The following is a 24,142-nucleotide window of genomic DNA, read 5'->3' as shown; positions in this document are numbered from 1 at the left end:
TATCATAAATAAATAGTTTTTCATTTTGTTCATTATATATTTAAGGTCAAGATCTCGGTCCATAGAGTGGTGATCCCGTATATAATAGAAATTCTACTTATTACCTATCTTTTAATTTTCGGAATTTAAAATAAGTAGATACGATTGCCCAGTACACATGGTTGCCATTTAATCTCCAGATTTTTTTATATATGCGACGTGGACCCAAAATAGTATTATGTCTTGTAATCTCTGACAGTAGACCAAGAGCATACATACTTGTTCAAAGTATTATACACCCAATAAAAAAGGTGCAAATCTAAAATATTTAATCTTTTTTTATAGTTTACCTGAGCGACAATGTTAAAAGTTACTTTTAAACGCTGGGTAGTGAATTTTTAGATCCACAATACGTTGAATGTGAGATTTTAAAAAATAATTAAGATATAACAATCTACTTTTTATTCTCATAGTTTTAAGAAGTCAAAAGAATACTAACAAATAGCTGAAATTATTTAAAAAAAATATCGTATCACGTAGATTCTTATGGTAACATAAAATACTCTCTCTACTCAATGAAAAAAAAAAGCTAACAATGCTGCTCAAATTACTCAATAAACAGGTTCGTTTTTTGCAATATTTTATGTGTTACACTAATTTTATGTATGTACCTAGTACTTTTGACTAAGGCTGTCAATATAAACCTAGGTAATATCCTAGACTAAAGTCTAGACTAAGGATAGTAAGTCTTGTAGTCTAGCTTAATATTTAAAAAACTCATAACCTAATAACGAATTTAATGTGCATGGTAAAATCTTTGCTGCGCATGTGCAGCGGAGACGGTGGAGCCTCGAAAGCACTCGAAAGTGCAGCGTCATTGGCAAGGCGAGCCATTGTATTGTATTGCTCTATGACACTATGAGTCTGTGGTAGAGACCTAAAACTAAGGAATGTAAGTAAAACTCTCGTAGAGACTACGGAGCGTAGTCAACTAGGTTGTTGTTTTACCTCTGTTTTATTTAAGCTTTTTTCAAGCGACCATAATTATTTATGTTCAAATGCGGTCGTTCCGATGATCCGTCCATTGGACATCATTTTACGATCTGTGTCAAAGCCTTTTGCGTATTAGTTTAGGCCGGACCGCGTGGGGTTACCAGATCCAGGTTCTAAAATAAGCGCTACAAAGTGTAGTAGCACATAGGTATGTCGTATTTTAATTTCATTTTAGAACTAAAACAAAACACCCCTTTCGCATTGGCTGTGTAAGTGCGGGCCAAGTTAGTACCTGGGTAGATTCGTCTATGTCAAAAATCTCAGATTTAACTATCAGATTGCTTAAGTTATTGTTCTATGTGAAATCCCTTCTCGTCTGGCTACTGGGGTGTAACGATGACATACTATTAAAAAAACTGACGCGATGACCGATGAGCTACTCCAGTTGATTCTTGGAGAATTAATCCAACACTAATTTGATAGAGTAAATGCGTCATGCTTGAACCAGGGTATGATGTGGATCACCAGCATTTTTCAAAGAACGTTTTTTGGTATCGAGTCTATAATCAGCGGATTACATACCTACCTTACCCTCATCGCGGCCTGCACATATTAGGTAACGAGGACTATTTTTGATTTCGTTGACACGCGATGTGTTTTTTAGCTAGCTGTGAAAGCTCATTTACTAGAACAAATATTACGCGAGATTAAATTGGGTTAAACCTGGAATAAAAATGTTATTATGACATGATCATTAACCCTTTAATACTATTTAAAAAATATATAAGCAAGTAATAAAATATATTGAAACCAAAGCTTTGGGATAATCTTAATCGTAATTGATGTGTCTACTTATGTTGAATCCAGGATGGGGCATCCCTTCCCCCATGCCCCTAAAGTAACGGCTAAACTTTTTTAATCCGGGAAAATATATAGCGTGACTTTTATAACGGAAAAGTTAATCCAGGAAAACATTCTTATGGGGGCGGAGCCCCGGGCCAAAGCGAAGTATATTTTATGAATTGAATGCTACGACACAAAATAATATGCATCCATATTATAATAACAGTCAATGGAATAAAATAGTCTCCATTTCCATCACATTTATTTTTTCTAAAAAACATTTTCAACGGGTGTTGAGTATCTATTGTAGTGCTCGTAGTACGCTATAGGTACTAATCGTACTTAATACGACCCCTGGATAGACGGCAGTATTGGTGACGAAGCCTCCCACTGAAAGTCATCCCTTACCTCCTTCCCCTAGTTAGAAACAGGCCGCTAAGCAACACCGTGAGCAGACGGTTCTATTGGTTAACTAGACATTCCGCAAAGAAACCCGGAGCCATCTCTAATGCGTCTAAAATGCTCGCTGCCGGTTTTGATTGGTAGGCTGATGTAGGTGTACTTTCTACCTATGGTGTATTCTCGTTCTCGTTCTCTCGCCCCTACGGTTTCTCAATGTTTATTAACGTTCCAGGCAGCTTAACGCTAGCTCGTAAAACGGGTGATTCAAACATAAAGCGCTCATTGACATTGGCGGCTGACGCAAGACGGCACTTAGTGACAAATGCACTTTTCCCGCCAAAACAATCGGAGGCTAAATTAATTTATAGCCTGGCTGTAGTTAGTTGGGTTGGTTATAATTTGAAACTGGTCACACTGATTAAAAAGCTGAGAATTGATTTTTGATTGCGAGGTGCTGCGGTGCATCGTATGGGCGTGCTGTTTGCTGAGATTGTGTTCCTGCTTCGTACCAGGAAAATATTTCGGTGCGTATCTATATGAAATTAATTGGCTATGCAAATTTATTATGCAAGAGTTTTAACTGTTTCTTTTGTTCTACTTGATTCGCACTGAATATATATATCTAGCAAAGCATCAGTTATTCTGCCTTGCGACATTTACTGTTAATAAACCATAATCATTGTAACAAATTCAATAAAATAAAATCTGGTTAAGCCCAAAATTTTCAACGATAAATGTAATGCAACCACTTTATAAGTGCGTAGGTAAAATGCAGTTATTTCAGATAAGCACCTATTAATTTTAATTTATATTAGATGATTATTTAAAATACGAAAACTAACAACGTAATGTTTGAACATTTCTGTATGGTTCTATATTAAGTATATGCACCTGTATAGACTATAAGTGGGATTTTTTTTCTATTTACCTGTCAAGTGTATATTTTTAATTATGTGCATCAAGAAAATAAAGCGAATGTGCTGCTTATATGTAGTTGTTACTTTCTGCAAAATTGTCCATTTGTATTACGATTTAAAATGTATAGACAATAAGCATTAGCATATACTTACTTAATTAAAACCTTTTAATAAACCAAATTACTGCAGCGAAATATTAGGTATTGATTATAATCCTTCCCTCCATTTTGCTAAACTGAATGCATATCAGGTGTTACTTAATAACGGAAAAAAAATTATGTATCCAATTAATTACTTTGTGATTTTCTCAGCAGTTTTCTTACTTATATGGTTTACATCTACCAAATTTATCCAGAAATCTGCATACAACTACCTCATATTGACCTGAAATAATGAGTACGTTCCTATAAAGTCAACGGGCTTTGGGTACCTTATGTCAAAAATCGCTGAGTAATGGCGGCAAGAGTTATTAGTCAGAACGGGGCAACGGGTAGGCTATTGATCTGTCTCCGGCTATTAGCATCAAAATATAACTGTTATAAATTGTTGTTTTATTTAAAGTGTATCCAATTTCTGTTAGATTACATGTATTTTTTGTTTTCTTAATTAATTGTCTAAAGGTACGTATAAATTAAGTTCCCTGTTACCTACATATATCGATTTGAAAACCCCGTTTTCATTACCTGAGTACAACAGTACGCATGCGCTACACCTGGACTGCATAATTATTTGTGGCCCCGTGAGCAGGCATTATCTGGCTAGGGGCATCAAAGGTAGACTATCAAGATGAATTATATCATTAGTTAAGTTCTAATACATTACAAATCTTACTAAAAGCATTTTCATAATAGTTATGTATAGATTCACTGTGTATGTGTATAGTGCGATCAAAATTCGAAAACGAATCAGTGTCCACTATATTGCTATATTTGCAACGTAGAATAAACAGAACGAGTGTATAAAATTTGTAATTATAAGTTATCGCCAGTCTAAATAAAATCGTTGCGATCTGGATCCGGAACTTTAATTTCAATGACTATTTTTAGTCCGAGTGTCCCGTTGTGTCATATAAAACTATAGTTATCGTTATCTTTAGACATGTCCGTGCGCTAACAGGTATGGGTTTATTTTCTTAACATGTCCCTTGTGCAATAATGGCCAATTTAACGGAAAAAATTATTAATAAATAAAATAATATCAGTCCTCTATTATATGCTGTCCCACCGCTGGGCACGGCCTTTCTCCACTACTGGGAGGAATTAGGCCTTAATACACCACACAGGCCTAATGCGGATTGGTTGACTTCACACATCCTCAAAATTCCTATAGAAAGCTTCTTAGGCGTACAAGTCTCCTCACAATTTATTACTTCGCCATTAAAGCAAGTGATAATAAACAAAGAATACACACCTTAAAACACACATCACGCATTTAACCCCGAAGGGGTGTACAGAGGCGCAACCGGGGCACCACTTTTCTACAAATGTGTTCCGTCCCATGATGTGATAGAGGGCGACTCTATAACCATATCGGTCACAAATTCCAGACTCCAGTATGACACTGAGCAAAAAAACCCAAATATCACTTATCCCGACCCGGGATTCGAACCCAAGGCCGGGATTTTTTTGGCAATTTTCCAGTCTCTACATCGCGTAATAGAAAGAAATCCAAATGCATTAATCCAATCCAAATAAATGTTGGACACTGATATGTATCTAGTTTTACGGATCCTTGTGTATATTTTATAGTTATAAATAGCCGGGCAATAGGCACACACTTGTAAGGAAAGATTACACATTTACCTACAAGTCTTTTATCGTAACACATATAAGGAGTTAGATTTTTTAGTTCTGTCACATTCAGACCATATAAATATTTTACTGGGTGCGCATCAAACGCATGCCCTTATGCTTAAAATTTGGTTAACGAAACTGCTGCTACACTATTTTTAACCGACTTCAAAAAAAAGGAGGAGGTTATCAATTCGACGTGATTTTTTTTTTATTTTTTTTTTTTTTTACTATTACGAGAACATACCCAATGTGTTCGACATTGAATTTTAGGTAAATTTTATTATTTTGTGGGTATTGTTATATTTTCACAAGATTTTACTGAATACAAGTGAAGTGTTCCACTCAAGGGCTAACACAAGTTCTTATACAAACAAATACGATTGAAATAAATATTCATCTGATTTGTTGTTATATTGTTGTCATATACTACACAAATCACTATAATATATCTGATATTTTTTTATTGATAGAGAGAGAGAGAGAGTTTTTTGTTGTTTCCATACAATTTTTATTTTAAATATTTATAGGCCACGCCCAAATTTTGTAATGTTTTGTCTATTTTATTACTTTTTTTAGACATAAAACCGTCTGACAATGCGTTATTAAGAGAAAGTAATACGTACACATCGATAGTATGCATCCTTACGTAAATAACATATGGGGGGCCATGTCAAGTTAAAGACATAACTTTTTTTTTATTGGTGGTTTTATTATTTAACATTTTGTATTATACATAATCAAATATTTCTGTTTATATACCTTTACGAAACAATTTTCCGAATATTTAAAGTTAGTTTCATTAAAATTAGGCAATAAATCCAAATAAATATTTAGTGTGCTTATAAACATAAAAATATAAATTAGAATGAAGTTTACACTGTGTTTTAACTACTTTTTATACTATTTGCAATCGTGAAACATTTTGAGCCTCGAATTGCATATATGTATAAAAGAAAAAAATATAAGATGTTCACTTTACTTTTATTATAAATAAAGTTTTAACGTATATTTATGTAATTTTAATTTTGTCTCATTTCTATTTTCTGGCTAATTTTATTTTCTAATTCGATATCTGAATTTAAGTCCAATCCAAAACATTTGTTATTAAGTACATATTATATTTTGTTAATGAAGATAACATTAAACTGCTAAAATTGTCTGTAAGGACAAAGCTCAAAATCTAAGAAAAAGTATAGCGTACAATTTGATCGTTGATTACTTTTGAAATTTCTCTGGACTTCCGAGAAAAATGTACCATTGCGTCCAGCGAAGGGGCATTGGAAGCGTTCTGGAGAAATTCACTACTGTACTCCCTTCATGTGGTTCAAACTGGAATCATATTGTTCGCAGATCGAACAGCGAAGCCTGTTCGAAAGCTTAGTCACGTAACGCTAACTGGACATGGAGAGCGCTGCGGATATCCAGCCACACGCGGTTGCAGAATCCGAGAGCGTTCCTCAGTGCTCGGCGACTTTGAAAATTGAAGATGTTCAGGGCAATGGTGCTCAGGAGGCTCCAGAAACTTCGGCTGTTCAGGAAAATCAAGAGGCTGCGGAGAGTCAGGAGACTGATGGCGCTCAGGAAACTCAGGAACCTCAGGAGATACCGACGGATCAGGAGGCTCCGAATGCTCAGGAGGATTCAGTTGTACAAGAGAATCAAGCGCCTGAGACAAACAATACTTCTAACAAAAGGTTAGTTGTCTTTGTAATGTATATCAAATTTTATACCAACTCCAATAAGATATAGCTGACGATAAAATAATTTAAAGTACTTGTATTATGGTACGGATATGATTTTCAGCTTTGACCGAGCTAGCCTTAAAGAATACAGAAAAACACTGTCAGTTGGAGAATGGAGTCCAATAGAAAATGATTCTGGTGTCCTGACAGCCCTCCTCAAGGAATTAGGTAACTTAAACTTCTCTATGTATTAACTAGTCGACCCGACAGACGATGTCCTGTCAACTATGAATTTGCAGCGCGAATTCAGTCAGTTGCTGAAATAAACTTTTCTTAAATTTTCTAACGTTCCGCTCAACTTTCTTAATTTTTTCTTTCATAAAATCCTTCTCCTGACAATAACAAACACAACCAAAAAAATATAGTAAAATCGGTCCAGCCGTTAACGCGTGATGGCGTGACCAAGGGAAATAGGGATTCATTTTTATATATATAAATATTATAAACAAATAGTTTGTAAGTACCTGTACCTATCTGCTGCTCCCCTTTTTAAATTTATTTCACTGATAAGACTATAGAAGTTTACATTTTTGTTATAGGTGTATGTATCTCAGATATTAATATCGCATAATAAAACAGGCGTGTCAGTTTGTTTAAACTTATATTTATATAAAAGGTGATAAATGAAAGCTTCTTGTTATTGCTGAACATCTATTATTTTATACTTACTACATAACTTAACAGCTTGTTATCACGACCACATTACCGTCTTATCGGGTTAAATGCTAAACCCTGTATGCGACCAGTTAACGACGATTTAAATTATACACTCCTTTGAGCGTGGTTTTGCTGTAATATAATATTTTAACGCCTCATTTAAAGAAATATTAAGTCCGTTTCCTAATTATAGTAAAGATATGTTCCTAATCAGAATAAAGTTTTGTAGGGACACACTATGTTGCATGGAATTTATATTTTGCTGAACGTACATTTTGTAGCTGCGCGGGAGTCTGCCCGACATTCGTAGTCAGTCGTTTCCCGTCACCCGCCACGCTAAGCCATACTAGACCGTTGGGTACCGTACACATTCTAAGTACTAAGTAGTAACTAAAGTAACAAATGTAAAAGTGGTGAACAATATAGACTTTATTATTTCTCTGGTGAATTTTATTTATGCAACCTTCTAATAGTCAAGTGAAGGGGTTATAGAGGCAACACACTAATACAGCATTAGTGGTCCAATACCAGATAACCCATAAACTCCACAGTTTGTAGCGAAATTATAGATGAGTTATTTTGATTGGTTCATTCTTATGTAACATGTAACTATTGGTTGGAATAGTTTATTGGAATCAGTCCTACATGGCCGAGGAAACTTGATGTAGTTGTAGCATCAGAAAATTATTGACATGAATCTCATTATACTACAATGCTTCTTGCTTTTCTCAGGCGTCAAAGGAGTCCGAATGGAAGAATTATGGAGCGTCAAAGAACGTGATTTTCAGAACATAAGGTATATATATTTTTTTTAATGAACACGTTTTGAAAATTGATACTGTTAAAATCTCCGATAAATAAAATTAACAGCCACAATATAAAAGAAGACGGAAATAAATCAATTCACAACAAATTGAATTTGGAAAAATTCTATATTTGTATTTGCCTATATATATCACGGGTATAATAAAATAGTACAATTGGGTGTTTTCATTTGTTCATTATTTCTTCACTAGGTTTTGGGATTTTTCATTTAAGTACAAATACTTTGTGAATATTGGTCCTCAATTGCGTGTGAATATTTGTTTCCAGACCTGTGCATGGCCTCATCTTCTTATTGAAACACCCGCCTTTGGTAGCGACTCTACCGAAATTAGGCTATACTGACGCTTTGGATACATTTTACTTTGCTAAACAGGTTGGTTTAAAATATTTAACCACTTACTTAAACTTTAGATCACATAGATGGTTTATAATAATGTAATTGCAGGCGGTCAACAATGCGTGTCCAACTCAAGCAATGCTCAGTATAGTGATGAATATTGACCATCCTGACGTAGAATTGGGCGAAGAATTGAAGAAACTAAAGAACTATAGCACGATACATGAGCCATTGATGCGCGGTATCATCCTCGGAGATGCGACAGCGATTCGCAACGCTCACAATGCTGTGGCTGAGCGGTATGCACTGGAGGTGGACAACCAAACCTCTGCCAAGGTTAATATACATATAAAGACATTGAATTTAACAAATTTAATATTTTTATTTAAAAAATCAACAATGCATATAAAAACACCCTGTTAGTCAGTGGCGATGCGTATTTGGGGGACGGGTGGGGTGCTAGCATTTTTTAGTGGGAACGGCAATATGCATAAAATAAACCGTTAAAACATTAACATTTTTGCGAGTTTAAAAAATGTTCGCTAGAAAAAAAGGGGCGTGAAAAATGATCACGCCAAGGGTGCCCGGATTCTTCAGGCGGTTTGAACACATTGGGTCTGCCCCGGGGGACAAAAACCCTAGCTACGCGATTGCTGTATGTATACGAATTTTATGTTTGCAGGTGGATGTTCAACACCATTTTATATCGTACATGCCCAAGGGAGACAGTGTATACGAAATGGACGGCCTTAAAGATATGCCTTTCAATATGGGCCATATATCACCCGATGAGGACTGGCTGGAGCTCATCCGACCTATCATCATGCATAAGATTTGCTTGTAAGTTCTAAGATTAACCAATTATATGGTAACGTGATTTGAAATCTACAGATAAATTCTGATCATGATTATTTTCAACAGCTTCATGGACAAGAACATCTTCTTCACCATCATGGCCGTGGTGTCAGACAAACGAACGGTTTATGAAAATGAACTCATGGGTCTTTTGGACGAGTCCGAATTGAATGTAAAGAATAAAGATTTTAAAATGCGGCGCTTGAAGACGCTGATTGAGTACGAGACGGTTAAGGAGCAGAAGTTTAGACTGGAAAAAGCGCACTCGTGTCACAAGTATTACCCGTATCTTCTAGCGCTGTACAAGCTGAAGAAGAAGGAGAAGTTATTGCGCAAACAACTAGATCAGTATAAAGTTCCGAAACCGTAAACAAACTGACGGATTTCGCAAATGAGTCCGTCCTTTGTACTCCCTACCAACGAGGACATTGCATCCATTGTAACGGACTAATACTTAATATAAAGAGATCAAGACTGTCAGCATACGATGGAACAGTGGACCCACAGGGGCAACATTCGGACGAATGTAGGGACAACTCGTCTGAAAAAAGATCTGCAAAGATTTCTGATCGGTTGCAGGAATATTGGACATTTCAATCCGCTTATTTCAACGAAAGGCGGGTGTGTAACGGCCCCTTATATTTGGGATAGGTGAAATACGTTTCCTTCGTAGCATGCCAAAATGAATTTACGTGTAATAATATAAGGGTAAAAACATTATTAAGTATTTAAAAGGTAAAGTTAGATTCGCTTGACTGATTTTTCCTGCATTAGAAACTAAGCTGGTATCCTTTCTGACAGCTACTGTCTTAGACGTACAACGGAACCCATGTCACATCGTTAAATTTTTTTCAGTATGCACAAAACCGTATTTTGGAGTTTTGATATCTTACAGCTTAGTACATATTTGCGTAAAAATAAATAGCCAAATTTCAATTTAAAAATAAATTGTAACGTCTAACCGATAAATTTCTCCCATGCGTGTTATTACGCACTATTTTCTAATATCACTTAAAACGTAGCACAGGTATTTGACCATAATACTTGCTTTTATGCCATAGTTTATTCGCACATATTTGATAATTATGATGTAATAATAAAGCCGATAGGGCGTATATTATAAATGTCTAACATTACCCCGAGTTTGGAACTCTCTAAGCATTGGTGTAGCTATAAACTTTCTATAGAGGGACGGCTGTAGGTAGCAATAAAAGCTGTCCAAACTCAACAAAAGACCTGCACTAGGTGAGGTCGCTGTAAGTGTAAGCCCTTTTTTCACCCCCGTGCCCGAAATAAATACGGGGTTATCTATTAGTAAGTAACTTAGTGGCAACATATAATAATAATTGGTCTGATTGTCTCCATATCTCATGCATGCATACCATTTTAAATACAGTATGCATTTTTATGTTTAGTAATAGTAGTTAGAATCCGGATAGTGGATGGATAAATAAAAAATAAAACTCTGATAAATTATTACATAAATTTATTGTCTACCAGTAATGACGCGCTACAGCTCGGCACGACGCCGCGCTGATCACATACAGATCTCACAAAAGCAGTTGGCGAACATTTGGCGAATAGTTTGTGAATATTTCTTAGAGCTCTCCATTACATCTTTATAACAGTGATCTCGTGAGTGGTTAGTATGTAGTGACATGGTAATATATAATAATATGTAGCCTTTACACTATTCATTAACTTGTCTCATTGATATATAAACGTTAAAAATAATTGTACAAATTATGCATCTACATAGAACTTGTCAGGTACATTTTATGTGTATGTGCATTATATGGAATGTGCGTTGCTGTACTCAGACGTCTAGTTTAAGCCGTAGTAATGATGTGGTTCGATATTAGGATAATTTATTGATCTTCTTGAAGCTCAAATAAACCATCTAATGCAATGTAAAGTTTGTAGTGAATCGTACAAGACTGGATGTGGATTTGTTTATAATCTTTTCAACGACCATTGTATGCCATTATTATTTACATCTTAATACATATTTTCCTTAAAACTAAATTATAAACCTAATTAACGAGAGTTTTTTTTATGTATCATGTATAAAATGAGTAATAAATTAATGAAATTTGTGGTGTGGAGTGGCACTTCGATAGAACATATATTCTAACATCTGTTATTTACAATACGAAAGGGATTATCTATCGATTTACAATGGAGAACAACATGATTGGTGATGTAAATGAAAGGGAAATATATTTACAGAGATAGGTACGTATTTTGAGCGATTAGTAGTCCATGTCCATTCATTACACGGATTCTTGTAATTAATATATTTTTTGGAACTATACTATGTACTCAACATAATTGTTGTTTTCTTGCGATTTTCTACAATTTAAATTCTATTAATATAATTATGAACTACAAATGATGGTAGGTATACATACGTCGGCTTCCAACCAACAATTCGTTATGGATTTACAAATAGAATTTATTTTGCAATATTAATTCCATTATGCTTACCTAAAGGGTTTACTGTAATGGGTATAAAAGATCTAATACTAGTTATAGGCAAGATTATGTCGAATCCACGTAATGAGCGAACGGAAGCATCAATATTAGCACCAAACGCCCGATCGAGCCTTTCACGTGTTCGGCTGCAGGCCTTTGGGCTTGATCATCATGGACGCTCTCTTGAGCGTGTAATCCCATCCTCGCCAGCGGAACCACACGATGCCTGGAATGTAAGTACGTATCGTTATAAACAAACATCAGCACTCTGGAAAGTATACTGGTTTGTAACGTCGATAAACTGTTTATCGATAAGTGATTTAAATACTTCAATATTATACACGTTGTAACACTGACTGTATTACTAACAATCACTATTAATCATGTTTAAGAAATTACATATCACTTTAACTAGGTAAGTACGTCAAATAATTTGATCAACAAAACTTTATGACGTGTTTAAATATTCGATGAAATCACGAAGATATGAAAATGAGTAGGTATACATATAACAGTTAGTAATCAGAGGAAAAAAAGGATCTCATGGAAAAATATGGGGTGTTCTGTTACCTTGTCTGGCAGTGAGGTCTTGCGGGTCATGCAGGTAAAGGCCATTAAGACCGCGGCCGCACGACTTCCACCACCATCCGCCCTTCAACATCGATGCGCAGTTCAGTGATGACCTGTCATTGTCTCTGCAACACCGGTCAAGGTTCTTAGTGCTTGTATCACTTCTGCGTAAAACTTGTTCAACATGAGCACGGGTAGACAATATTTTCAAAAATGGCTCGAACACTACTACGTTACGAAATCACGAGCAACTCACGGGGTTGCTAATGCCATATAACTTCTCTTATCTTATTACAAATGAGAATGTGAAAATATTTGGATAGAAGAACTAAATACAAAAACCGTTGAACGGATTTGGATGAAATTCGGCTCACGGGCTGATGTCCGGGATTGAAATATATGTCGCTTTTTATACCGGTAATATTCTCCTATGTGAAATAATGGAATATTTGTTTTTTTTTTATATAAGGCCAGTTTTTCTTTAATATCGTACAAGTGCAGCATTAATCGTTAGGATTTTTTATAGCTGAAAACGCTCCTCGCGAGGCAAGCTGTGAGCGATACCTAGTTCTTTATAAACTCCTGTGCTATTTTGATGAGTTTTACTAATATTTATGTCTAAGCAAACAAACATTAGATCTCTAACAGCCGCAACCATTGGCCGCAATATTTTAATTTAAATTTCAATGCGACCCGCTTTGATCAATGCAAAGTAAGCAGTATGTAAGATGGGCGCCGCTTCGCATGGCTAGTTGACGCATAGTTTGAAGGGGGAATTTGACATTCAAACACTTTTTTAATCGATTTTAATAGTAGTGACACTGATACTACTAGTCTATTCATTCTGAGATCTACCCTCTATACTTTAAAAATTTAGAATGAGCCCTGTGACAGGTATCATTGAAAGCGCCTCTATAAAAATAAGTATTGTACCGTACATTTTTTTACCGGACATGTTAGACATTGAAATAAAACTATTTTACGGATTTTATCGCGGTTTTTATATTATTATTTTCTTCCGACGTTTCGAAGACTTTGCAGCCTTCATGGTCACGGGGGGGGTTATTCATCCGTAAAATCAAAGTTACAATATCTACCTACATTTTTCAAATATACAACTCTTAAATTTTAGGTTCAGAATGAGCTCACAGTGTTTAAAAAAAATTATCGAAAGAAATACACATTTTAAATAAAAAAATAAAGTGTACTACATTAAAACACTACGAATAAAAATATATAACATATTGCTATTGGTTAATTTGAATTTGAAATATTATTAGTTAAGTATTAATTATCAACCCAAACATGTGGTTACTCATGTGTGATATTAAATCAACTATTTTTAACATTCTCCAATACCAGATACCTTGACATCTGTCACAGGATTCATTATTTTTTTACAAAGAATAGGCAATTACCCAGTTCTAATTCTGAAGGTCTACCTCTACTTTAAACGACATTTGGAGAAGGTTTTAATTTAATTACTTAAATTGTGAAACATTTGTTTTGAATACCGGTACATCACGCTTAGGTCGCAAATGAGGCGACCTGACAGCGCGGATGTAGTTTAAGTAAAGATATAATGAATATCATAAACTCACCTATTGTAAGTTGAGAAGGGGCTGTTGTTGGAACCATACCAAGGATCATTCAGAGAGTCGCCAGCATTACCCTCGTACCCGTCGATCTCCAGCTTGTAGTATTCCGCTTCAGAATATATCTTGAAGCGCGAATACTGCGCGTATCTAATAACATTTTTTATCAAGATATATTAAATAAATTCGATTAATCGCTACGTTCTTGAAAACGATTTAAATGTAGATAAGGTATACAATCATCTATAGTATCATTGCCAAAAAACGTATTTATTTATTATTTATACATATATAACACCATAACTGTTATAGTAACTAAAGCGATATTATACAGACAAAATATGCAAGTAATAATTTGAATAATTAGTTTCAATACAAACATGTATATGAGTGGTAAATGTCAATACTACTGCTACGCTACAAACTTTTTGTTGCAAGGTACAATATAGTTTGCTTTAATATTAGGATATCAGATTTGACACGGAAATTTATGACAAATTACTTTGGAATTGGTAACATTGGATTACCTGTCAATACCGACACGGTAATTTATGCCAATAAGTGTCGTATAACAAGCCGAAGCTATCCATAACTAGTGTAAGTATATATAGTATACAAACAATTCTATTTAGCTTAGAAAGGAAGCCGTTTGGTTGTCATATAACTTGTGACGATATCCTATGATCGAATTCGTGTATCATCACTTTAAATATGCAAACTTACGCCTTTTTATGGTCACGGAACTGAACAAAATTATCGTCGTTTTAATGTCAAATTAAGGACATTTGCGTGCGAGACGCAATAAAACTTGTTTCATTCAGTTATAGAACCTAAGATAAATATTTGATAAAGTATCGATACATACTAGGGATCTTGATAAACAGAACCAATGTAAGAACTACTATTCAGTAAGGTACAAAAATTAGGTCCTCAAGAGGAAAATAACATGGATTTGGGTTGCTGACGTAGAACGGGAGTGACATCACGAGATTTCGTTTACATGAAAAAGAGATATTTGTAGCAATATCCCAGAATATCAAGAAATATCAGAGAAGAGTTAAGATATTATAACCTTTAATTACCTATTAAGTATTCATTAATACTTCGATGATATTACTCTTCTTCAACACGGTACAGAAAGACGTCATAAAAGTATTTACCTCTTATTACCGTCGAAGTCTTCAAGCTCAACTCTCAGCATGTAGTCATCGTTGTTGGTGAGCATGTATATGTTCTCGTTGCCCAGCCAGAACTCCTTATTCGGGTCGCCGAATCCGTTCTTGTAGTCGCTCCAGTCACGGTTGAAGTTCTCAGCTGGTATGCCGAAATCGTCACGACGGTGTATCACCTGATGTTTGGGTTGTTAGTCTTTATTACAATAGGAATATGAATTATTTATTATATATAAACTACAATGTAGGCGAGGGGTCCAGAAATACTTAAATATATTTAAAGATGCCACAGCTAATTGTGATATTATTTATATGTAAAATCTCTATGATTCCTTTTTTATCAGACACTACATGATTCATCAATGGTGTCATCATGTGTTCTCGTTAGAAACTTTAAGTTTCAACTAAAGCTTGACGATCTTTCAGCATTTCTTAATGGGACGACGCGACAGAGTCTATACTTTTGTAGCCACAACCACGATCAAAGAATTTTCGACTATAATTCCCTAGTGTTTGGGTATTTTATTAGCTGTTACTATTCTATTATATACCTAAATGTACCTTGCCGAAATCTCTGAAAAAATATTTTCCAAGAAAGGAGATTTTACCCGTTTAAAACGTCTCTAAACATATGAACCTATTTATTAATTCGTTAAAACTATTGCAAGAAATTATTCAAGCTTTGTATTGAGTTATTAAGCTTAGCTTATGAAACTGAGGATCAAAGTCATATCTAATGTAGTGTAAAAGGCTCTCGATGTCGGTATAATAGCACTCTAAGTGTTATTTAAACGCGACAGTCAGGGAATCATCAAGGATTTCATGGATATAGTGATGAGCACCGTGACGTAAGTATTGACTAACTGTAATTTATTCTTTAGTCAATGCACTATAATTTATAAAAAAATATCTACATATGTGCTAAGTTACTGGTGGTAGGTCTCTCAAATATGAGAGTCTGCCTGGGTACCACGGCAATGTCAATGTTTTGTTTTGGTTTAATGGGCATTATATCCAGTGTAACTACTGGACATAATAAGACCTAACATCTTATGTCACAGGATGGCGAGCGCAGTGAAATACCAAACGATACTTTGTAATTCCAGGTTTTGGATGGTGTTTCTACTGTTTATGGACGGTCGTGTCGCTTACCATCAGGCGATGGGCAAGCTCGTCTCGTCATTTAATGCAATAAAAAAAGTAAGTTAACACTTAACACCCTTTTTCAAGTACGGCCATTTATTTTGGTTTAAAAAACAGCGTAAAAAATGATATAGAAAACTAGATTTCTTAAAAGTCGGTAAGGCACGTAAAGGGAGGCGGGGTAAAGTCATCTATCCTAATCCTAGTATCGTAATAGCCATATATCCCAAATGGCTAGGTTCAGATTGATAATTGACTTTTGAATTTTCAAAATACTGGACGGAATAGGGCCCGCTGGCCTCAATTAATATAGAGCTCCGTTTCGGCAATGTGTCAGTTAATCTATCATTGCAATATCCATTCTTATATACATTATGACTAACTATTCCGACTACGTTGCCGCCGGTGATATTCCTATAAGCTAGCATCAGCCGCGGCACGTAAAATTTGTATAGCACTGAGTGATGACACTCAGCAGAACTCTTTGAACACTAGTTTATACCCCAACAAAGTAATCAAATACGAAAATAGGAAAAAATTGTTTTAAACTACATAAGGCAATTAAACTCACAGTCCATCCACCGTCAGCGATGTTCTGCTCACAATACACCTTGAGGAACCAGTAGGTGGTGCCCCTGATCTGGAGGTAGTAGACGCCGGACTCACGCATGCCTGCGTTCGACAGGTCTACACACGAATATCCCTGTAAACAAAACTACATTGTAAATATGTTTTAAAAATATACAATCGCATTGAAAATTTTTAAAGGTTATATTTTGTATGTAAATGTAAATACACATATGATTCGCCGCATCATCGGAGACTTTTATTTTATGTAACTTTTGCTTCTAATGAAAGTTTTTGGCGAGAAAGAATTGAGCCTGGTATTACCCATTTCACTGAGACACTAGTATTGCGTCGACGAGTTCATTATTACGTCAATATTAGACTTTTGCACATTTATATCTAGAACACGCCTATTGCTTGTAAGTCGTACGTAATGTTTCGCAGAGTGTCGCTCCATTTTAAGTAGGTACAAAACACTTACAAAACAGATAATATTTCATTTTATTACGATAGTAGGCGCTGAATGGCTTACGCAACGTTCGCTTGCAGTTATACATAATATTATATTCGCGATGCACATAGAATAATAAGTTCGCCATGTTTAATATGCATAAAGACAAACGGTGTTACGAATGCGCTGTATAAGGCTTAAGTCACATAGACACACCAAAAAACTTATGTATGTTATTATATAAATAAAAAAATATTTACTATTAAATTAATAATGCGTATTAATTAATCTAGTTGAAATTATTTATGTGCTGTAAGTAGTAAGATTAATGCAGTCGATAGACTAATTGAAATATACAGCAACAAACCATTTTACCGCTCCTTAAACACGCCCACAAATCTGGCGCAGTTTTGCAAGTCCCGGCGTTAAGGTGGCGATCAATTAATTATCAAAAAATAATGAATTGAATTTACTGCAGCCAATTTTGTATCATTAAAAACATTGGTAGTCTGCATAACCGGATCTTCCTGTATAGCGGATGGCATTTGAAAACTTCAATGGCATTGTCGAGTAAATATTGCATTATAACTGAGACACTTTAATCCAGTTCTCACACCGAAATAAATATTAATACACAGTCTACTTCCAGTCTCTATCGCTGGACGACATATTGCGAAGTACTAGACCTACTCACAACTGGCAAACCTGATTTAGGACAGCAATTATATATTTGATTGATTATAATAATCGTATCATGATTGCACTATGCGTGCACTGTTGCTATAGTGTGAATTCGGCTTTACAATGTACTCCCCTATGATATCATTAAAAGATGACATGAATACATGCAGAATATCCTATTGTTGTGTAATAAGGTAGCACTTTCTTTCTTTTTGTTTTGTTCTTATTGGCGTGTAGGCGTTATGTTTAAAAAACTTGTAAGTGCATAATGAAGCAAAAAATATATAGAGACTACTATCGGTAAATACTACAATTTTTAATAATGTTAAAACAGAAAAATATAATATATAATAAAGAAAGAATTCGTGTAAGCATCTCCGCTTTCTCGGTTACGGATTATAGTATGCAGGCATCCGAGTGGTCGTCACGCACATAGAAATTCAACGATTCGCACACTTTACAATGGGTACACAATATCTTCCGCAAAACTGTAGGTACCAAGAACGTACATTGAAATACGCAAATTAAGTCCAGAAGCTGATATATTTGATGTCAAATGAGTCGAAATTCGATAGTGTAATTATTGATTGAAAGAGTTTTTCAAAAAAAATAAAATCGGCCCTAGGTATATTATCACAAAGTAGCGTGTTAACTGTTTAGCAGTGGCGAAGGTTGAAATTTTCTGAAAGGGATACATCACCATACTTAAACATACTAATATTATGCAAAAATGCGGTCTGGAAATTGTTTTAACTATAACTAAATAAATAAACTACGAAAGGAAAACCGGCAGGAATGGGTTACAGAGACTTCGCCACTGCTGCTTAGTCTCAGAACAGGTCCACTTTACACTGCAGATATCTTAAGGAAATATCTACTAGGCCTTAGTAACATAGATTTTTAATTAAGGTTTATACCTAACAGAGTTTTATCTCTTTGATTCTAACGTGAATTATTAATACTCATATGATCATGATAGGGTCATTATTTAACGGCTGCGCACATTTTTAAATATGTCTCTGTCAAAATTATAATTAATTGGTTTTACTTAACTTGGTTAAATAAGCCTTTTATGTTAGCAAGTTGGGAGTTCGGACAGCTCATTAATTTATCTATAGAATTACCAAATATTTTGGTTTTGGTTACTTTTTTAATGTTACCCATCGTTTTTTTTAAGAAATCTTTTAATCATTATCTACAGTTATACAATTTAGATTTTTAATCCAAGATCTGAAGGAAGCAACACAAAGTAATAATTTGTTCTCCCTTCTTTTACACGTGGAGAAAAGAAAGTATTGTTCTATTGTAGCACAGATTTGATGCCTATACATATGTGAAATCATAAATACATTATATTATAAGCATTGAAATATTTATGGTTGCTTCCAATCTTTATAATTTATATATGGTCTATGTTTATGGACTGGAGCAAAATTAACTAAAACCACAGCTTCGTCATTGTCACATTGGCACTATATCAAACTTGTTATACTGCGGCCCAATTTGTGGTTGGTAATATGGACATTGTTTCTTATTTATCTATATTTGGTGACGGAATTACGTTTCGAATGAAAACATTTAATCATTTACCAAATCTTATATTCCGTGTAGATTTTACAATACTAAACATACTTTGATCGGTTTCATATTTTTTTAAAAATCAACAGACTTATAATAATATGATCCTATTTGTGGCGCAGGGTCCATGTCACCTGGTTCCCACTGGCTTCCCTTTCGTAATTTAATTTAATTTAATAATCTAATTACCATTAGAATGATTTCCAGATCGCGTTTATGAATTGTTGCAATACGTACAAGTATTTTGAGTCGGGTTTCCTTTCGGAAAAATTCACCTCTAGATCCTTTGAATTAGAATTAAGGGGAAAGAACTTAATTTTTAAAAGTAATTACCTACTCAGAGGAGAAGAAATTCTTATGAAGAAATCAAAATTGTATAAGATTAAAAATGTTAATAATTTTACATCTGCTATAATCTTATTAGAATTTTTTTTCCTTTTTGTAGGATAGTCTACATACTTTCACTTCATAATTGCGTAATTTCAAAGCAAAATAATATTTTTCCCACATTATCAATTAAAAATTTCTACATTCACGTTCTTCAAAACTAGTTCCATATCAGAACTAATAGTTAAATTATATTTCCTTACAAATGCTTGCCATGAGTGCGTAATGAGCCGTAAACAGCGACATAGCAATGCCTGCAAGATAATATCGCCTGCAATATACCACAATAATTCTCCCGTTGATAAATCACCGCATTATTTTACTGTTTCAGTTGGTCATGTACTTATTTAGTGATATAATTAGTACTAAATGTTTTAGATTGAAGACGACGAAGAACTGAAATGTCGAGTCTTCTTGATTTGGTTCGCTTTTTGTCATAAAACTTACTATTGCAGTTGTAAGTCTTTGTATTGTTTTATATAAAATTTAAATACAAAGTATTTAATATCTTTATGCATTGACATGAACATTTTCATACTTTTATGTACCCTTTAGCCTTTGACGAAGCTTCAAAAAAATATTTTATTTACAAACAGCGAAGCCTTGACCAAGTTTGCCTCCAACCTTATATAATTTTTATCTAATCAGCCTCTGTAACATAACTCGGTAAAGGTTCATCGCAGTTGTAGAGCACTAAACCGAGTCGACGTACAAACTGTAACGTAGCATTAGCGGTTGATTGCAAAGTACATTGCGTCACCACTCGACATAACAACTCTCGTAAACTACGAACAATAAACAGTGTAATCAATAATTGTCGCTGGGAACAGGCGTTTTTGTAGACGAGCACAAAACCACGGAAACGCCCCATGCCTGAAAGCTTTATATAATACTACATAAACTTATCAAATCCCCGTATTATTCATAATAGGGAAACAAATCATTTTAGAATTCGTAAATTTAATATGCACGCCTACCTGTAGATTACTGTAATAGAAGTGTAATTTATTATTAACAGTAAATATTAAGTATTTAGATTATTTAATTTGGGTGCCGAGGAAATAGATATCTATTAAATATGGAATAATTACTGGCCAAATTTTCATAGTCGGAATATAATTACGATGTTGAAATCTTATACCAGTAAAACGAAATGTATTTTATTTGTAATTAGGTAGAATGCGGACTTACATTACCCATATTTTTTTATATCTCCGTGACATTTTCTTTAATAACTTTTATTCCACGCCAATAAGTAGCAAATTAAACATTAATCCGTTACTAATGTAACTGGATCAGAAGCACAGCTACTTAATCATTATTTATGTGTTCAAATTGACTTCCGACGTGGTTGTGTGCCAGGGCAGTAATTCTCGGTTGCGCAGTTCCCTTTTCCTTAATCAGAAGGTAAATGGTAATGTATCGCTGTGGACAAGATTTGTGCATATTGCGTGCGCTTACTGTCGCCGCCCAATCGGTGGCCACGACAAACGTTGATTAAAATTCCGACAGTACTCCAATAACTGAGCACCGACTATGCACGTAAGTACCTAGGTACTCACCTCGGCAGATTTGTACCTGCTGTATATTATCTACCTAATTCGTCTATCTTGTATTTCTCTCAACTTCACTTAACCCAGTTAAATGCCGAATTTAATTTAAGTCGAGTTTCATTTTCAACGGATATTGGCGTTTTTTACTACCACTAAGCGAGATAAGTAGATATTCGTAGAAACGTAATAAATACAACATTACTTTAAACAAATATAAAGTTTGTGAGCATTATAACCATGAGATTATTAACGTACCTCCCATAGATCACAGAAAGAAAAACGAGATGAAACTTTACGATCGAAAATTTGCATGTTTAATATTCATGGGACGACGTGACGAGACGTTTGGGTAAAAAACCTCAGCACCGTTGTACAAACCTCGGTTATATCATTGGTTGGTTAGCACATTTTATTAATTGTTTTAAGATCGCTTCAACGACAACGGCTAGGTGTGTTCATAATGAGTAATAATATTCTTTATGTAACTTTAGACTCACTTTCACGTCTTTATAGTTGGCGACGATCTCCGAAGCGAAAGTGTTATTGCCAATGATGGGTTTATTCTTGACGCTTGGGAAGATGATTCCACCCTTGCGATTGTAAGGGCGGGGCGTGGAGCTGCCCGTGCCGGCGAGGAGGCCAGGTGTGCCGAGGCTGCTGGTGTTGGCGGGTGCGCCAGTGCTGCCCGTGCTGACTGTGTTGCTCTTGCTGGCCGGCGTCACAGTTACAGTCGCTGCACTCGACCCACTCGGGCTGCTTGGGCTGCGTGCGACATAACTATTAGTCACCTGTATATCCCTGCACCGAGCTATAACACACATGCAACAAATACAAACTCGCAATGCACGCAGGGAATGATATCGCTCGCAATATTTGTTAGTATAATCGCAATGCAAAATTTGATATTAGAAAGATATCACCTGTTGTTAACTGTTGAGGACGGCGGCATGGTAGTGGCCGCCACGGTGCTCGTCGTTGGGTCCGTGGAAGGATCCTCCATACGATATCGGTTCGGTGCAAACTCTACCAGGCGATCGATAGTGGGATCCAAGAGCAGTTCAGCAGGAACTGGCCTCTGAGCTAATGTGGCAACATCATCTTCCTGTTTCTTTAATCTTTTTTCCACCATGTCTAAGTTCTCTATTATAAGGTTAGTTTTAAGTCGTAAATCGTTGTGAATTTGTCCGATGGCACGCTCCTGGCGCTGTGTTTGTGTAAGTAGTTCATCTGATTTTGGCACAAGATCATCAACAGAACTCTTAGTTCCAACGACGACGTCCCAAACCTCATCCATTTTTTCTGACACACTCATCATTGGAATAATTTTATTCACTAGGGTATCTATTTTACTATTCTTTGCCACTGGTGATTGCGTGCTGCTTGTGGTTTTGTTTTTAAACAAACTGTTTACGTTAATGGATGCGGCTTCAGGTTCTACAACAGCTGCGTGTACGTCGGCCATCATATATAAAACTTTGCCTAGGTTCTCCGAAACAAGATTTATATGAAATTGTAATTTGCGATCGACGGTGGACATTGATGTCCTCAATTGATCAACCTCTTTGGTTATCTCGTTGATCACCTCAGAATTTAGGCCCTTAGCGATTTCAATTACATTCAAATTAATTGGTTTCTTTTCGCTCGCTTCTGCATTGATGTCATCTACGGGTAAGAAATTGTTATCTATTTGGTTTTTCAGCCCTACTAGCTTCGTATCGATATTAGAAACCTTTTGATCGAGGGACTCGAGTTTCCTATCAAGCAACTGGGCGCTTGCAATTTGTTTTTCGCCTTGCTTCTTAGTTGTATTTTCTGTAAATCCTTCATCGTCTTCCTGACCGATATGACTAAATAGTTTCAAGTCGAGATTTCCCAGTTTTGATATAATGGCGTCAGTTTTGTGGATGTTGTCGTTAACCCTGGAGTCTAGAGCTTCCACTCTTCTCATTAAATGTTCCACTGCCTTATCTAGATTTTCTATCCGTTGTAGTTTTGTTTCCAGTGTGCTTACAATAACTTCGAACACGTTGAATATGTATTGCTCCCTGTAACAAAAGGAAATTACATTTAGTTTTAATTAATTTCTCCGTAGCGAAAGCTGAACTACGTTTTTAATGAATAGCTGTCACTGTGATTGTCCTATCTCATCGAACTTAAATTGATGAAGGTACTTAACGTCATAGTAAATACCACTTAAAATAAAATAATCAAAGTAAAAGGTTTTTATTTGCTGATGTCAATTAAAATGAGGCGGTAACAACTACAGTATATTGAGATGTATTATTAAATTATTATACAATAAAACAAGATATTATAGACATAACTATGTCTTCATTGAAAACATATTTTGTCGAGTCATCAGTATTGTCAAAGATGAGTTATATCTAAATTTTCTTGCTGTTGAAGGTGGTATATAGAATAATAAGTTAAAAAAACAAAAATAATGTTTAAAATAGTTCTCGACCCACAATTTAAGAGTGAAATTAATATGTCTAAAGTCTATAAATACAACTCATATTGCATAATTTAAAGATATAGAAACCTTAAATACAACGAACATGCTTGCCACGTAAAAGTCATGTTTACGCGCGACATTTGTACCTACATCACTTGTAAAGGAAATTTGA

At 35.2% G+C, this 24,142-nt stretch overlaps 2 protein-coding genes across 2 annotated transcripts in view; one reads left to right on the top strand and one right to left on the bottom strand.

Annotated features, from left to right (window-relative positions):
* The first annotated feature begins 115 nt into the window (after positions 1-115).
* On the top strand, positions 116-11,078 carry LOC115444848 (ubiquitin carboxyl-terminal hydrolase isozyme L5). The gene is made up of 8 exons (XM_037443810.1): positions 116-2,741; positions 6,278-6,621; positions 6,731-6,837; positions 8,059-8,122; positions 8,419-8,524; positions 8,597-8,824; positions 9,171-9,328; positions 9,410-11,078. Exons 2-8 carry the CDS (start codon positions 6,329-6,331, stop codon positions 9,711-9,713), a joined length of 1,260 nt encoding a protein of 419 aa, XP_037299707.1. The 5' UTR covers positions 116-2,741; positions 6,278-6,328; the 3' UTR covers positions 9,714-11,078.
* LOC115444847 (fibrinogen alpha chain) overlaps positions 10,813-24,142 on the bottom strand; it is a 96,316-nt gene continuing 82,986 nt past the window's right edge. Inside the window, exons 2-8 of the mRNA XM_037443809.1 lie at positions 22,436-23,560; positions 22,013-22,277; positions 16,870-17,001; positions 15,144-15,331; positions 13,990-14,133; positions 12,389-12,513; positions 10,813-12,044 (exon numbers count right to left, since the gene is read on the bottom strand). Of these exons, the coding sequence (XP_037299706.1) occupies positions 11,953-12,044; positions 12,389-12,513; positions 13,990-14,133; positions 15,144-15,331; positions 16,870-17,001; positions 22,013-22,277; positions 22,436-23,560 (2,071 nt within the window). The 3' untranslated portion in view covers positions 10,813-11,952. The remainder of the gene's footprint in view (positions 12,045-12,388; positions 12,514-13,989; positions 14,134-15,143; positions 15,332-16,869; positions 17,002-22,012; positions 22,278-22,435; positions 23,561-24,142) is intronic.

The sequence above is a fragment of the Manduca sexta genome, chromosome 27, assembly GCF_014839805.1.
Source record: "Manduca sexta isolate Smith_Timp_Sample1 chromosome 27, JHU_Msex_v1.0, whole genome shotgun sequence".
In the NCBI taxonomy this organism is placed as follows: domain Eukaryota; kingdom Metazoa; phylum Arthropoda; class Insecta; order Lepidoptera; family Sphingidae; genus Manduca; species Manduca sexta.
This window is presented reverse-complemented; position numbering and strand designations above follow the sequence as displayed.